Below are 17,478 nucleotides of genomic sequence, written 5' to 3'. Positions count from 1 at the left end.
AAGGCAAAGAGACAACTTGCCCCTCCCGACCCTATGCTTTTTCCTTCCCCTTCACTCTTCTTTAGCATTTCTTCTGCTGCCCCTTTATCTTCTCCAGCCCTTCTGTTTCATGACAGTTCAGTCACTGTGGTCCCCTGATGAGGTTTTTTCTTCAGGTCTGTGTTTTTCTTTACACCAGATTTCTCGGAGCATGAGCACAACTGTCTTGTGTGTTCAGAACATGTGCAAGTCTCTACTTCCCCCCCCCCCCACCCCCCCCCCCCAACCCTAGTACTTGCATTTTGCTTCCCCTTAAACACAGTTCCAAGATTGAAATAACATATTTCCTTTTTCACAATTTCATTTGTTTGCAGCTCTGGGATGATTGAAATTTGCAGTATGATGAGGAAACAAGTAAGGCAAGAGGGGCTGGGAAAGGTAGGCAAATAGGTGCATGTAACAACTCAAGTAGACAATGGGACTGTACAAAAAAAAACAAAAAACAAAACTGATTTTAAAAAAAAGCAAAACAAAAACACTGCTGTGCTGTAACATCTACCACTGGAATAGAGTGACTGCATTGGGAAAGAAAGGTCAAACAACCAAGTAAGAGTTGTAGGTGGTATTTGTTTCTCTTGTGCTAAGTGTACTGGATGCACAGTTTAGGACCTAGCGTACTTTCTATTCTCCAACATTCTCTTCCCATATACATGCGTTATCAGAAATATTGTTTCAAAAAGGTAGCTGTGATAAAGCAAGTAAATTGACTGTATTAAAGTTCTGAATCTGAGGAGATGTAAAATGCCGTAGCTTAAGCTATAGTTAATTTATAGTAGCTGAAAGTCTGGCCCTTAACAAAAGCAATCATTTTATTTTTTAAAAAGGCAAATTTTATTTTTTAAAACTGAATGTTAATGACAAAAGTGGGTTTCAGAGAGATTTAATGGGGCAGTGATTAAAGAATGAATGGACGTTTTTTGGTCAGTCTGTGTGTGGGTATATGTCACAGTGATTTGTTAACTGTAGAAATTGACTATGGCCACTGACAATGACCATATGGTCCTATGGCAGCCAGCTGATGACTGACTGACCAGTTTTTGAAGGTGGTATAAGGGATCATAAAGTTTAGTTCCCTGTGTATTATGATGATAGTTGCATCTATATTTAAAGCTTTCTGTCACAGGAGCACTCTTGGTGTTGTCAAACTGTCTATTGGACTGGATGAGCTGCAAGTTCTTGCAATTGAATGTCAATAAGACCAAAGCAATTTTGGTTGATTCATAGCGCCAGCTTAAGTATATTCACTTGCACAGATTACATTTGACAGATAGTTACCTTCAGCTGAACTCTGTGGTTAGAAGCCTTGGTATACTCTTGACAGTGAGCTTAGAGTTGATGCCTTATGTTTATTTCATATCCTGTTTTTGCCTTCCTAATACTGCATGTGTATGTCTACATTTAAATAAATTCACAGCTGAAGTACTAGTCAGTCCACTTGTTATCTCTGGACAGAATGTTGTGATGAGTCAATTCCAGTATTTTAAAAATAGTGTTGTTTTTTGTCTTTAACTATTCCAGCAGTTTTAATTTAAAAAGGTACCTATTTGAGGGTTTTTTGTTTGGAACTCACAGTAAAGCTTATGTTGTAGTCTATTAACAAGAGTAAAATCAGGAGAGAAAAAAAAAAGCAGAAGATAAAATCAAAGATGAAAAGGTGTTATTCCTTCTGGAATGTTTTTTTGGTATTCTAACAGTTTGCTGGCCTGCAGGTAAATACATTCAACACAGGTGTTATTAAACCCTGTTATATTAGAGAAAGTTAAAATCCTCTTGTTTCTGCAATAAGATTGTGCATGGTATCATCAGATACAGATGTCTGTGCATCCTCTATATATATCTTGTAAAGAAAAGCTTCTTCCCGGGTCTTTTCTTGCAATAGTCCTGAAATATTCTGGGATAATATACAGTTTAATTCACTTATTCCCTTGTTCCCACTTATGGTGAACTTAGGTATTTTGAAGCTTCATTTGCAGTGTACTGAGGAAGGACTGAATTCTGAATTATTTCAAAACATTTTCCTGTGCAGCCTTCTATTCAGCTTAAAGCAGCACCCTGATTTTTAAGAGAATTTATTGATTTATCACCAAATAGCTTGCATGTGTGCGCTGTTTCTGCCCACTTCCAATTTAGTCTCTGTTTTTAAAAGATGCAGGTGATTTTTCTATAGAGCTTAAACAAGTGATGAAAGGTAAATTTGGAAGTTCTTACTTTTTTTTTTTTTTTTTTCCAATGACCATTTGGAGTGCAACATCCTTGAATTCTGATATGAATGAACAAAAAGTACTTTATAAATTACCATGTTTGTAGTCACTTATTTTGGCTTGTTTGGAAAGCTCTGGTGATAGGGCAGAGAATCGCAGAAACGCAGAATGGCCTGGGTTAGAAGAGCCTTCAAGGGTCATGAATCTCCAACTTGCCTGCCAGGCAGGGCCACCAGACTCCCCATTTACTAGACCAGGCTGCACATGGTTCCATCCAGCCAGGCCTTGAACAGCTCTGGAGACGGAGCATCCGCAACCTCTCTGGGCAGCCTGTTCCAGCACCTCACCACTCTCATAGTAAAGAACTTTCCCCTAACATCCAACCTAAATCTTCTCTCCTTCAACTTAAAATCATTTCCCCTTGTTCTGCTATTATCCATCCTTTCAAAGAGTTTACTCCTCCTGTCAGGTACTGAAAGGCTACGATGAGGTTATTTCTCCAGGCTGAACAAACCCAGCTCCCTCAGCCTATCTTCATAGGGTAGGTGCTCCAGTCCCCTGAACATCTTCATGGCTCTCCTCTGGAACCTCTTTGTCTTTCAACAGCTCTTGGTCTTTCTTGTACTGGGGGCTCCATAGCTGGACACAGTACTCCAGATGAGGTCTCACAAGAGCAGAGTAGAGAGGGACCTCCCTGTCCCTGCTGGCCACCCCTCTCCTGATAGAGCCCAGAATACCATTTGCTTTCTGAGGTGCAAGAGCACACTGCTGGCTCATGTTAAGTTTCTCATCCATCAGGACCCCCAGGTCCTTCTCTCAGGGCTGCTCTCAAGGACTGCTCCTTCCAGTCTGTACAGATGTCTGGGATTCCTCTGGCCCCAAGTGCAAAACCTTGTCCTTTTCCATGCTGAATCTCATTAGGTTAACCCAGGCCCAACTTTCAAGTCTGTTGAGGAAGAGCTAAGTTTGTATTTTTATCTACTGTTAGATAATGAACCTCAATCTACAATTATGTTGGCATAATTTCTTTTTTAAAATGACTAGCCAGAAATAAAGGAATGTACCTATGAGATCTCTTTATAATATTAAATTCCCTGACCACACTCTTACTTAATGAATGGCTCAAGATCTTTTTGTTTTCTTCCTGTACAATGCTCTTTAAGACTGAGAACCAAAGATGGATGAAAAATGTCACTTTAGAAAGAAAATATATGCAGCTTGCCTCTATCATCATACGTTCTTTTCCTTCAAGCTTACAAACAGGTTACTTCCAAGGCTTGAAATACAGAAGAATGGATGATGTGGTCTTGCTAGGAGGCGCAGAGTTCTAATAGCAGAAGTCTTCATAACTTATTTTACGTAAGATATGAATATAGAAACACAGAAAATTAGAAATGTGATTAATTTAGCAGTAGTAGGTAAAATAAGACTTGTGTGCGTGTTTTTCTTTGCTGGAGTATAATGGGCAAAAATCAAATGGTGTAAGGGTTTTAAGGAGCTGTAATAGCTATTTAAGGCAGTACTTCTCTCCTCAGCTTGATCACATCCAGACTGTAAGGGTAGGGAAAGAGTGACCAGATTTGCAAATACCACCAGTGTATTAAACAATACGCAGAGGTCTACAGGATACCCTTACAATCTTTCTGGGAGCAAGCTGAACAAATCCTTGTGATAATATTCAAGGAACTTCTAGGTGAAGCAGAACCACGCTTGATGGCTGAGTCATCAGCAGGTTTTTACTGGTATAGAAGGTGTAATTTTTCTGTTAAGTATTATGTGGGTAAATTCTCTGAACTCACTTTTTCCCTGGTTGCTGCCCCCCAATTCCTGTCAATGTGGTTATTAGCATTATTTTGTGTCTGCTTGAGAACAAGTAATGAGGCAAATTTCTTATGATGTGTTCTTGCTCTCACGTCTCCTCCATAAATTCATTATCTTTTGCCAAACTTTAGATCTGCAAGATACCCCTTGTTGTCTCCATTTTCATTCCTAATAGAAAACAAAAATTTGAATAGCAAAAGTTTGAGAGTGAACTCTATATGTGACTCTAAGAGGGTGGGGGAGAAGGGGCAAGAGTACTATAGATTTTGGTGTATGTAAGACATCTGCCCAAACATTACTAGCTAACATGTTATGACTGCCAAAATGTACTTACAGCTCAAAGGTATATTAATGCTTATAGAACTTAGTACTGAGTTATCCATTCAGCTGAGGTTTTAAACTTGGTTAAAACTGCACGTGGCGTATAATGTAAGGAGAGAACCAGATTATACAAGCAGCTTGTACACTAGTGCTGGTGAGCCACATGGAATGGAGTCCTGACACAGCTGCAGAATTTGAGCTGTGGAAACTATTGCATCTATTTATCTACCAAAGCAGTCTTGAGGTGGCTGGTGGGGGCTTATCTGAAGGCTTGGGAGGGGTAGAGTTTTAGGATGACCTTTATTTTTTATAATACTTGTGAGAAAAATAAATACTTATTTTGGGGGCACTTTGGTAGAAAGTGTTCTGCCATTTCTGATATACCAGACTAGGGGCACATAGTTCAGTTTTTAATGTTATGTAAAAGGCAGGTGTGGTGCTTTTCTTTTTCATTACCTCTGCTTGAGTCACAGCATAAGATAGATTTGGACTCATGCTAATGGTTTCATACAGTGTTTCTTTCCACAAAACGTCTGCTTGTTCACTTTGTATTCCTTAAGCCAATGTCACTGACCTTTTCTCTTTACTGAAATTCACTTAAAATACTAAAATTGCATTACAGCCTTTGTAACTGCAGCTTCAGGAAGACTTGCAATTATGCAAGAAAATATCGAAGTACCTACCTATGTGTCTCGTCTCACTGATATGCAAAATCCCCTTAATGCATCTTCTATTAACTGTTATGCTTCTGATTCACATGTGCTCTCATACTAGAGATGTGAACCCACGTGTCACCCAATGATAGACTATGCTGTATATCTTTATATAAGGAGGCAAAAAGAGCATATTTAGACAGGTTGAAGGTGAAAAAGATTTTTATGTTCAAGTTTCTGATTACACTATTATAACAGCATCACTAATTCCTCTCCTTCCATCTATTGTCTTCTTTCATCTGTTGTCATCAGTGACCACTGTTGATTTGTTGACTCTATTAAAGTATTCAAGGAAGCCACAGGCCTGTCATTTTGGTCATAACCTTAATCTGTTTTCTCACCTTGGGAGAAAATGTGTTAATACACTGTCTGATTCTATAGAGTGAGCTCATTGAAGAAGTTCTTGTTGCAACAGATCTGCAATATGTATAGAAGAAAAGAATGTTTTTTATGAGTCTTGGCTTTTTTAACAGGTAGCAAGCTGTGCTTAGGAAGCAACTTGTATAAGGACCACACACCGAATTGTGAGCAATTGTAACTGAATGCTGTGGAGTAATTTTTGAGCTATGTGAGTCACAGCTTCTTCTGATCTGTCAGAATCTGATTCCTCATTATTTCTGAATGATTAAGCAAATCATTTATGCTAACTTCTGCTTTCATTTATATCTCTGTAAATCCTGTATAGCTCTATTGACTTCGGAGCTGCTTAAGGTTTTATAGTAACTAAGGGGAGGGGTCATTTCTGTTTCTGCCTGTTTGCTGCTCTGAAAAATAAGTGGAACAGTTTTAAATGCCTTACCAGGTAACTTGTGTAGCTACTCAATTGCTGTTCATAAAGCTCTTCAAAATTCTTAGAATTTTGTGTAACTGTCTTTATAATAATAAATTTCTATTTCTGAGAAGCTCACTGAGCTGTAAATAGGGCTTATTTAAAGGATAAGCTAATGCAGATTTCTTTGGTCTTTCCCAATAATTTATTTTGTTCAGTTTTTGCTTGTTTTCAAGTAGAGAAGCAAGGTCTTAATTTTAGCTTGTATTTAGTTTTAGAGTTTTGTTTGCATTTGCAATTAACTAAATTTGCATTTGTAATTTATAAATTAGCAGGTTTTTTTTTTCCTCTCCAGTTTTAGTTTACAAATCTGTAATATCTACCAGGATACTGTTTGGTGTCTGATGTATATTGTAGTTCCCTGAACTGCACTTTTTTTATCATGTTTGGAAATAGCAGTGTCCATCACATACACTGCATTGTATTCCTTTTTCTCCTATTTATCTAATGACAAATGTTTGGTTCTTGTTTGTTCTGTGTTGATCATTCCTGTTGATCATTCAGAAAAGAAAAGGAGGGGGATCCATATAACTATTTCATTTACTTGAGACCCCAAATTTATTCTGCCTTTATGCTAATATGGAAGGTTAGATTTCTTTTGCTAGACATATTGAGTGGTTTTACTGAAATACTAAGTTTTATTTGAAAGAAAGAAAATGAGAAGAAACAGCTACCATATTTTTCAATCTATCTCTACAGTCTGTGCCTTTGGGAACTACCAGGTTTTGCATTCAAGGAACAGAAACTTAAATTGATGTAAAGAAATACATGGGGAGTTATGAAGTTTATAGAAACCATGTTAGGCTGAAAAATTCTTAGAGCTGCCTGTGTTTTGAGGGTCAGCGAGTATCCAGGAGCAGCATCATTTGTCCTTAACATTCTCCCATATGCTCCCCTTTTATTTTTTGCCATTGTTGGTCCCATGGTCTTTGCTGGATTTAATTATAGTGCTTTTTTGGCACATAGGTTGCTGCAATATAGTGGAAGTTTCTGTAATTAGTTAATATGTGAAAAATACTCTATATTTTTTCTTCCATGATTGCTCAGCCAGATCTAAAGTGGAAACACTTCTGCTAACTTTCATTATTTTGCTTTCTTGAGTAGATTTTCTGATGAGAACATGATCATAATGCCTTTGCTTTCCATATCTAGTTTCATAAATAGTGTCTTGTCCTTCAGTGATTTTTTTATTTATTTTTTCTTCATTCTGCACCATAGTGACCCATCAGGGTAATTTTTCCTAGGAAAACAGTGGTTGGATTTGGTGTTATTGGGAAAGAAGTGGTTTGAATTGGCTAAAAGGGCAACTGACATGTACTAAATGAATTTGTTTTTGGCTTTGTTGGTCCTGCACCTCTCATCTTGAATGTTCTTCTGGATCATGACAATAATGCTATTAGAGGAAAGATTACATGTATATTTTAGCATCTCAGTGCACCATCATATGGATTTTCCATTGCTTGAAATTGTTATTAAGCTCTGCACTGGCAGAAGCTAATGTAGTTGCAGACTGAGTTGATCTTAGTAACTAATCCTTGCCACCTTCCCATGAAGTAATTTGCTAAGTATTTGACAGATGGGGAAGCACAAGAGGGAGAGATGGTTTCAGAGCTGGGATTAGAGATTTTGAGTTCCAGACTTCTGGTATTGTGCTCTACAGCAAGCAAGAGGCTGTGCTTTCCTACCTGTCTCATTCTCTTAGGGCAAATTCCCATAGAACGTTATTTATGAAGACAATAAGGTAATCCCATTGTCTTAGTTAGATACTAGTAAAATTTGTCTTTTATTTCTCTGATATTGTATGCAGTTCAGTGCTGATGGTCTTTAACCACGTCAAACAGCAGATTTGGTGCCAACCTTGGTTCTTATTTAGCTTAGTCTAGACTGACACCAAACTTTGAGATATTCTTCTCCTCCCACAGCGGAGAGCCACTGGGATTTTTTTTTCTTTATCCCACACATGGCTTCCCTCCTACATTTTCCTCCCATGTCAGATATTCATACCCCCTTTAATAACCAGCAGGGGGATCATTACACTGAGCTACTGCCAAATGCATAATGACTGCTGCCTTTGCCTTACACAGTCACTGCACTACTGATATCCAATTCAGCATTGTAAAGTGCTTAGGGCTACCTTGGGGATGTGCTATATTAAACCCAACTATTCTAAATCCTATTTAATATAAAGAGATTGTTGATGGGGGAGGGGAGAGGGAGATTTAAAATTGTCGTTAATCACCTATTTTCAACAAGTAAAAATACCTGATCGTTTAGGGCCCAATTCTGTCACTCTTAAGCCATAAATAGTCCCACTAATTTTAATAGGGCTGTGTGAAGGCAAGTGCTCTGCTTACTACAGGGGGATGCAGAATGGGGTCCTACAGAGGCTGTAGCTGAGGTGGTAATCTTGTGGAGAGCTGTTGGGAGTGTGTGAGCCCATTTCTGAATTCCACTTACAAATGTTTTACAGTGAAAACAGGAAATCAGAGACATGCTTCGTATCTGGCTAAAAATAAAGATACTCTTAAACTTGTAAAAGACAACATTTTTATTTGAATGATATGACAGAGCTGCCACAGGAGTGTTACCTGCTATAAAGAAAGCTTAAGAATTATTACCTTTATTAGACCAGTGACACTGAGCTTTAGCCATACATTTCTAACTTCTGTCCCTCTACAGAGACAATTTTCTTTTCTTAAATAAACTGTCATGCTAGTGTTAATATATTGTTGGCTCCCTCATACTCTGAGAATACTGCTGATATAAAACATGTATATGTTAGATTGGTAATAGTATCTTTAGTGTAGCTGACTAGAACAAATGTGTTTCCCTCATGGCTGTGCTAATGTGATAAAGGAAAATTGGCTGTTCATCAGCTTTTGGCTGGGTAAAGACAGTAGAGATGGAACCACATTCTTTTTTATGCATTAATACCACTGAGAACTTTTCACTAGTTATATTTCATGTGCGGGCATGTTGTGCAAAGATGTTGTAAAACATGAGATAATGCTGCAAATAACAAAGTAGAAAAGCCTGTATCTTTTATGATGATAACAGTCAAACACCAAATGACAGTAACAGGCTGTAAAAAATGTGATGCAGAAAAAAAAAATGCAGTGCAACCCCCATATACGCATATATGTAGGATCTGGCAAATAGGATATCAGATGTTTAGAGGGTTTTGAATTAAAATTAAATTTAAAAAAAATGTTGCATTCAGGTCATTGATGTGTCAACATAAAGAATAATTTAAACGGAGGGAGATGTATTTTGAGTTAAACTCACATGCAGTAACTTTTAGAAGAAATCTCATCGCTTAGTAATTATGATAATAGCCTTCAAATTTCCATCAGTGGAAGGACAATAAATTTTCCTGTCTAGATTTGGGAAATACAGACTGGATGTGGAAACAGCAATAAAGCTCAGCATGCATGTATATGTTTGAAAGTGAGGTTTAAGGAGGATAATCTGCACAATTTGATGTGAAACCTAAAGGAAAACAAAACAAGCAGGAAACCTTATCTCATTTTATATTTTCTTTCTTAAAATACTTATACGCTCATGTTGCCTGAGGCATTCATGATGATCATCTGATTTATAGATAATTGTGTCGGTTTATGTTGGTCTGAAATTTGGAGTGTTCTATTGTTGGAATAGCATTTTGAGTGCTTTCTTTATGGCTTTAAAACTGATATTCAGGTTTCAACTTCCTTTTTTGCTACAAGTTATTCTGTTTTTCAAACCTTGTTTGTTCTCATATATCTGCTGGTCTTACAGAAGCAGTTATTCCAGGTTTGTTCTTGTTTCAAGTGAGTATCAGGCAGGCTGAAGCACTCCAGGTTTTTTTGTTGCTGTGGACATGATTTGCTAGGCGTGCACGTCTGCAAAATGGAACTGAAGTTCTATATGTCTGCAAAATCAAAACAATGCTTCAAAATTCAAAAGCTACCAGGCTGCTGTGTGAAATAAGCCTCATGCCGGCTGAATATTATTAAAATCATGTAGTTACATTTTTGCAGAAAGACAAACAACAAAATATCACTTTCTGAAATGAGACTAAAGTGAGTTATTCAATTAAGTTCAAAAGTTTGGAATACGTTGAAGTTAGCTGCAGTATTTCACATCATTAACATATAGATAACTGTGCCCATCACGACTTATTTTCATCTTGTCCCTGTATTTTTTTTTTTTTTTTAAAATTACAATTAAATTACTGTGTAAAATGCCAGCTGGAAAGGCACTTCCATATTATTAAACTTTTCCCAATTTTATGTAACTTAAGTATGGATTTCTAATGGGGAAAAAAACAACAAAAAAAAAACCTTTGTAAAATCTCAGCATCATTTGACTTTGTGGAGCTGGGAAAATGCCATAAACCATTCCTATGAACATTCGCTCAAATTTAAAATGAATTGGCAGGGCAGGGAGTGCTTGCAGAAAACAGTACCCTGGAGTGCCAACTGAGCGCTCATTCCTAGCCAAGGGTTCCATGGATGTAACGGAATTACCCACTGGGTGTAAAGCAGCTGTATCCAGTTTCTATACCATTCCCTTCAGCCCTTGTAATAAGAAACATGCTGGGGCCAGGGAGACATTTTGGAGGGGTATTCAAGGCCTGGCTGAGATGTGCTGTGTTTGGTTATCCTGAGTGTGGTAGATGGTCCCTTGAGGCCTGGATGAGCTGATGTGTATAAGAAGAGCTCTGACAGCTATAGCATGTGCCTATGGCCCGAAGTGGTGAAGGAGCTGTAACCAGTCTTGTACCTTGTGAAACAGACTCTTCTCTTATTTTCTCTCTTCCCCCCTCCCTACCAGATCAGTGTACTATAGATACTTCTTTGGTTCAACCACTGTAGAATTTTTATAGTCTGTGCATCTGAATAATGATCTTATTAACTGGATTGCTAATGAATGAACAGAAAAGAGGTAACTTCTTTCAGTAGGTGCCAAAAATAAAGGCATGATGCCAAGTAGGTCAAAGTAATGTTTATGATTAATTGGTGATATCTGAAACATGCAGTGAAAGCAAAAGGCTTCCATAATGAAGCACACACTTTCCAATTTTCATTGATTCCATAGGTGCATCACAGCAGAATTAGTTTCTTCCTGAATGGCTGGGAAGATGACAACACACCTTTTGATTCAAGGATCCTTGTAGGAACAGTTGCAGATACTAATGCAGATGGGACACTTAAAATTGGACAAAGCTTCACAGGTAAATCTATTCTAGTAGAATGATGTAGAATATTCAAAATAAGATACTACTACATGTAGATATAGTCTTTTCTGCTTTGCCCAACATACAGATTCCTGAAGTAATACTTTCTATTAATTTACTATTGGTATTTTTCTGAGTAAATAGAAGAAACTATTTCAGAATAGGATTATTCTAGCCACTAGATTGCATGCCAGTTCAGAGACAGGAGCAGAGATGAAGATTTGACTCTTCACGTTCTTCAGTTCTATCAGTACTTGTATAAACTACTAGCAGTATGAGAACTGTTCAGCCTGATATTGGTACTATTCATCAACATTTGGAATTTCACGTGTGCTACAGCGTGACATGATCATTGTAGAACAGTTTTGGGATGTTTTCCTGCTCTTCTCAAATTCTTGGCTCTGCAAATGTAAAAACACTGAATAGTGCTTTTCAGAAATGCATAGAATTTGAAGTTAAGCCAAGTGACATAGTTATATTTAGGAGTTTATTGCACCTTTTGGATAACAAAGTCATTCTTTGTCCTGTTTCTTAATGCTTCTGTTTGTGATTTTGATTCTGAATACAAATTAACCAGTAAATATGTAAAAGAAAGGAGTACTTTAAACTGTTTTGTATCTTTATTGTATAAATTGATAGGTACAGTTGTACCTACTGTATCTCTTCTCTAATTAGAGGTGGCACATGGACTGGCTCATTACTTCTGTCTAATGAGCCGATCCTCGTGCCACCTCTCTAATCAGAAAAGAGATAGGTACAAAATGTTCTTACAAAGTTATTATAAATCATTCTTCTTTTATTAAAAAAAAAAATATAATAAAGTTACTGCCCTCTATAGTTTTGTCCAGATCCAAGATGGTTTCATTCAGAGGGTAATTGTGCAAGAGAGATCTCTGTGTGCTGGATTAAAGGCACACTCAAACAGTGAAAAACTGCTTCATGCTCAACAGGATTTGACTACTTATTTGTAGTATATTTTCTTAGGTTTAGACCAATTTGTTGGAAGGATGCAAGACTTTCGATTTTACCCGGTGGCACTTACAAACAGGTAAAGAACATTACTGTTTTGTTTAAAAAAATATTAAGAGTTGCTGGTGAGGAAGAATAGATAATTTACTTATGTATTAATTAATTAAAGTATTGTGCTTTTTAGATGCTTTTAAATGATTGCTTACGATGCAGTTTACTGGACATCAACTCAAACATGACTTTTGATCTTCAAAGTTTTGAGTTAAATTAGACAATATAATGTATTTTGCTTTTTAATTGTTACTTAAGTATATATAGTGAAACTCAAAAGTAAATAAGTGCCTACTTTGTTTGCTAGTGTTGTTCCTGTTATAACCTGACTTAGCAGGTATTCTAGGAGAGACTAGATCCAGTTTCTAGGTTCCAATGCTTATAAGCTCTCTAGGTGTTATCAACTTGTCAAAATTCTGACATAGTGTGTACTGGTAAGCTTAGGCCTGTTAAATGAGAATTGCCATACCTCCCCAGAGCTTCCTGTAGGCTGCAGGCAATTTGTTCCATAAATTTCTGCAGATGGGGTGCTGCTCTGATGGCCTCCTTCCTTCCAGAGAGTAAAGTCTGCTACTGTTCCCAGAATTGTGAACAGTTGTCTCTAAATGTTTAGCCCCTATAGCAAGGCTTACTGGTAAGCTAACCTCCCTGTCATGGATTTCGCTGTGCATTGGCAGTTGTCTGTCAGGCATAGTCTTTACTCCCACCTTCTCAGAAGCACTCATGGGGCAATGCCTTGGTCTCAGGGGAAAGGAGGAGAGGACAGGGGACCAATCCTGCTTAGACCAGTTCAAAGCCAGTGATCCAGAGGAAGAGAACAGACGTTCTAGCTGGTCAACACGCTGACTTTTGTCACTGCTAGCTTGGCTTCTGTACTGATTCTTCTCCTCTAGCTTCAGTTTCCCCATGGCATCAGACATCTGTGTACTGTATTCTTGACACTCACCCTCAAGCCTCTACCCCCAAGAGGTTATTGTCTTATTCTTCATTTCTTTCTATACTAGATAGTCCTCATAAGCTACCAGTGACTTTTCTACCTCAGCCTGTGTAGCCCTGAGCCAATTGCTTTGACATCCTCCATCCCCTAGGCCAAATTACAGTTGCCACTGCAATTTCTGTTGCCCTCCAGCCTCCCTTCCTAGTGTGTTACAAAGAGATGTTACCTTTGCTATCCAGTTCTTGCTGGATTAATCCTGTCAACTCAAACTGGCCAGAAAAAGTCAGCTCTTATTTGTCTGTGTGGTGCTACTGGGTAGGCTAAGCACAGCAACACTTTGTGACTGCAGACCTTAAGGCTACTTAATGATAATCTTTCAATAAGATGGAGAGCAGATTCCTAGGAGTACTGATGTCTGCAGGATATTACAACGAACTGACCTCCTGTGAATTTAAAGTATTAATATGAATCTGAATTCCAAACTGTACAAATAACATGGTGGTTGCATATTCTTTTGGAAGAACACTTGAATTACAATACTCTGAGCTACAACTGAAGTCATTGAGAAGAATATAGTTTAGAAATAAAAAAGGTAAGGTATTTTACAAAGTGTTGCAAATTAACGATTCTTAACTTTGTCAATGCAGTTTTATTCCCACAAATAATTCAGGTCAGAATGTTTGCATGAGATAAATTGAATAAAAGTTTGTCTTGCATATGAATTATTTTAGGTCTGTGGCTATTAAGAAGGTCCTGCCACTCTGTTCTGTATGATTTGTGGTAGCTGTTACTGACGGAATTAGGAAGATGGGATAAGTAAATTTTTTTAACTTAAAAAATCTATACCATCTGGGCTGCCCAAATCCTTCTACACAAGAGATGAACAAATGTTTATGTAATCTGCCCATGTCATTCATCTATTACTTTGCTTACCATTTCCTACTATCTATTCGGATTAGTAATGTCAATGAGAACTACAATGTTTCAATTGCTTTGCAAAGTCTGTAGGAATCTAATAGGGCGATTTAAGAGTTGGTCAGCCAGATCAGTGGATATGTTACAGTTTGCTAAAAGGGAAAATATTTCTATCTACATTTTCTAGAGTGCAGCATGATACTTCTCATGCTGTCTTTTTGGAGGGTTTGAGGACAGGCATTCAACTCATCTGTGGTTATGCCTCATAAAAAGCCAATACTCTAGTATGCTCAAGAACAGTCCAAATCAGTGACTGGAGTCAGACATGGTACCATAATTAAATATTGGTAGGGTTTTTCACCTTGCACTTAGGGCTGAATTGATCTTACCTGAGAAGATGTCCCAAAGAAGGAGTTTTTTTTTCTCTTGGTTCCATTTATTTGTGGAGCTCCAGACTATGAAGGCTGAACAATGAAATCAACTCAAGCACATTTTCATAGATTCCTTCTGAAGATGCCTGCTGCTTGCTATTGATTAAGTAGGGACCCTAGGTGGCCTGATTCCTAGCTGATTGCCCCATTTATATGAGATGAAAACAGGCCCTAGGGCTTTTAGAGTAATCTAAGTTGAATTTTATTTAATCTATGAGCCTAGAGGCACAAAGTGACACTTGTCATTTTTTATCATGTACGTAATTACTTTATGTGCCGTGACAGAGACATTTTGGAAGTATTCTCTGGAACATTTCCTCATCTGCATACCCAGTCAGAGTGCCGCTGTCCTGGAAGTCATCCCCGGGTACACCCTTTGATACAGAGGTACTGCATCCCTAATGGTGCAGATGATACCACTAATGACAGAGTGCTGAGACTGGATGCAGAAGCCCATCCTCTGTATTACATCAATGATGATGACATTGGGACCACCTGGATTTCATCTGTGTTTGCTAATGCTACAGGTCTGGATCGAGGTGTTTCTATCACAATAGATTTACGAAATGGACAGTATCAGGTAATGAGAAGATTATATTTGCTATCTGTTAATCTGAACTAGGAAGAGATTTTGTATTCACTTTGTTTAAAATTTTGGTGAAACTCAAACTTTATGCTTTAAGATAGTTTCCTTAAGATGCCAGAAAGAGGAATTCCATTATCAGCAGGAAGCAATGTCCTATAATTCTTGCTATGGAGTTTTTCTTTTGATGTACCTCAACTGTTGTTTTAAGCAGTAATCTGGACTAGGTGTACCAATATGAATATCCTGTTTGAAGTCATCAATACTTAGAAATTGTCTTTTAACTTGATTTTTTTTTTTTTAAATTTCAGTTTGATTTTTGTAAGTTTCTACTTAGTTTTCTCTTGAAATGTGAGGTGCAAGTCTTGTCTTTTTAGATACAAAGCTGACTGCAGCCAAATGAAGTTTTAAAAGTCTGTATCACATTGGCATGTTGTAAGAGACCTGTTATGTAGCCTAAGTTTTTTTCTTTGTTATTAATGTGGAAAAGGTAAAGAATACCATGGCAGGTTTTGGCCACATAAAGCAGAATGTCTGTTATTTAAAAATCAATTCAAATATACGTGAAGCTTTAAAACTGATTTGGTGCGCGTATACATTTCAACGTTACATGCTGAGGGAAATACTCGTCAGCACAATACAGGTATCAGGTTGAATACCAAAGTGATGACAGATTCATTAAATGCCCTTCATTTTTGTCAAAATTAATATCAGAATAACAAATTATGGATGGCTTCATATTTCAGATTCAAATGGTCTTCAAGAAAACAGAGTTTTGGTGCAACACTTCAGTTGCTCTATAATGTATGAGAGAACAAAAAGCTTGTTTAACAAAAACTGTTTTCCAGATTCAAGACAATGGATGGACTGAATTACTGGATTCGTATTCTGTAGATGTTAGACTGTATTGTCACACTGAAATAAAGTAGTGTTGAAATTCTAATTATTTTATAACACAGTCATTAATATCAATTCATTCATTTGCTCTCTTGTAGATATTCTATATTATACTGCAGTTCTTCAGCCCGCACCCTGAAGCAATAAGAATAGAAAGGAAAAAACGAAATGATCTTAACTGGGAAGACTGGCAGTATTTTGCTAAAAATTGCAGTATTTTTGGAATGGATAACAATGGATCTCTAGAAAAACCAGACTCTGTCAACTGTCTCCAGCTTCCTAGGTATGAGTGGATATTATCTTCATATTACAGATGCTCTGAACAGGTAGCATCCTGACACAATTCATTTCCATGTCCTACTGAGATATAATCTTTTAATTTGGTATACTCATTTATTATAGGCTTCTAGGTATATAAAAGATCCAAAATCTGACCTTTCGATTGAAGATCACCCAAAGGTCATCTGTCATTTTTTATCAGATTTCAAGCATTGAGGAATGTGACACAATTGACTGTTTTATTTTTGAGCTAGACTTCTGAAATTGTGTGTGTTTGTGTTGTGTGGGACTGTTATTGTCAGTAGAATTAGGGAACAGTGAGATAAAGAGTGGAGAAAGACACTGTTATAATGGATAGGTTATATCTATGCAGGGAGTATGAACGTATTCCTTCTGAACAATTATTCTGTGATCCTGTGATCTTTGAGGCTGCAACTTGCTCTGGAGCTTAGAAAAGAGGACAGAAACTTAAGCACACAAATGCAGTTATTTGACCTTACTACTATACAGAACGTGAGAAATGGGCTCAAAATTGTAACTTAAAGCTTTTTAATTTTTCTAAACAAGAACAAGACTAAAATCTCAGGGGGTGAGCCAAGAAAGGTCATTACTTCAGAAACGTGTTGTAAACCTTTTTACTAGACCGTAAGCATGTGTAACCCTAAACATTTTAACCTGTTATACATAAATATAGTAAGTAGCTTATAATATGTATGTAATTTTATATATGCACATATATAAATGCACATAAACATACACACACGAATCTTTGCCACTACAGGTAATCAAATTCACTATCTCTTGCCTAATTTCAGATGCCAGATAGTATTAGGCTAGAAAACAGTCAGAAAATACAGTACCATGTGCTGTAGGCATTATTTTCCCTTTTTTGTTTCACTTATGGTGCCTTCCTAAGACTATTCATGTGTCTGCATCTTTCTTCTCCAGGAGTTTAGAATTCTGTAGAGAATGCATAGAATATTTGTTTAAAAGTTAAGGAATGTACTCTGTAAATGGTGAGGATTCTGTGTACTGAAAGAAGGGCTAATGTTGGAATAATGCTCTATGTCCAGCCCACCCCATGCTTTTAAGTGCTGAGACATGTCATCAAGTTGTCTGTGGAGGTTTTAGACAGGACCATGTTTCTTTTTCAGTGGACAGAACTTCTTAGGATGTCATGGAGGGCAAGTGACCTTGGTTTTAAGATTCCCTACTGTAGCTCAGAACTTTGTAGTTCGGTGATCATGAGCTAGTGTCTAATGGGCATTTCAGTT

At 37.3% G+C, this 17,478-nt stretch overlaps 1 protein-coding gene across 1 annotated transcript in view; it reads left to right on the top strand.

The window, feature by feature from the left end:
- The window catches only part of USH2A (usherin), a 352,517-nt gene that overhangs the window by 18,286 nt on the left and 316,753 nt on the right, over positions 1-17,478 (top strand). The window contains exons 3-6 of the mRNA XM_072333648.1: positions 11,004-11,139; positions 12,127-12,190; positions 14,731-15,025; positions 16,024-16,208. Coding sequence (XP_072189749.1) covers positions 11,004-11,139; positions 12,127-12,190; positions 14,731-15,025; positions 16,024-16,208 — 680 coding nt within the window. The remainder of the gene's footprint in view (positions 1-11,003; positions 11,140-12,126; positions 12,191-14,730; positions 15,026-16,023; positions 16,209-17,478) is intronic.

The sequence above is a fragment of the Excalfactoria chinensis genome, chromosome 3, assembly GCF_039878825.1.
Source record: "Excalfactoria chinensis isolate bCotChi1 chromosome 3, bCotChi1.hap2, whole genome shotgun sequence".
NCBI classification, from domain to species: Eukaryota; Metazoa; Chordata; class Aves; order Galliformes; family Phasianidae; genus Excalfactoria; species Excalfactoria chinensis.
This window is presented reverse-complemented; position numbering and strand designations above follow the sequence as displayed.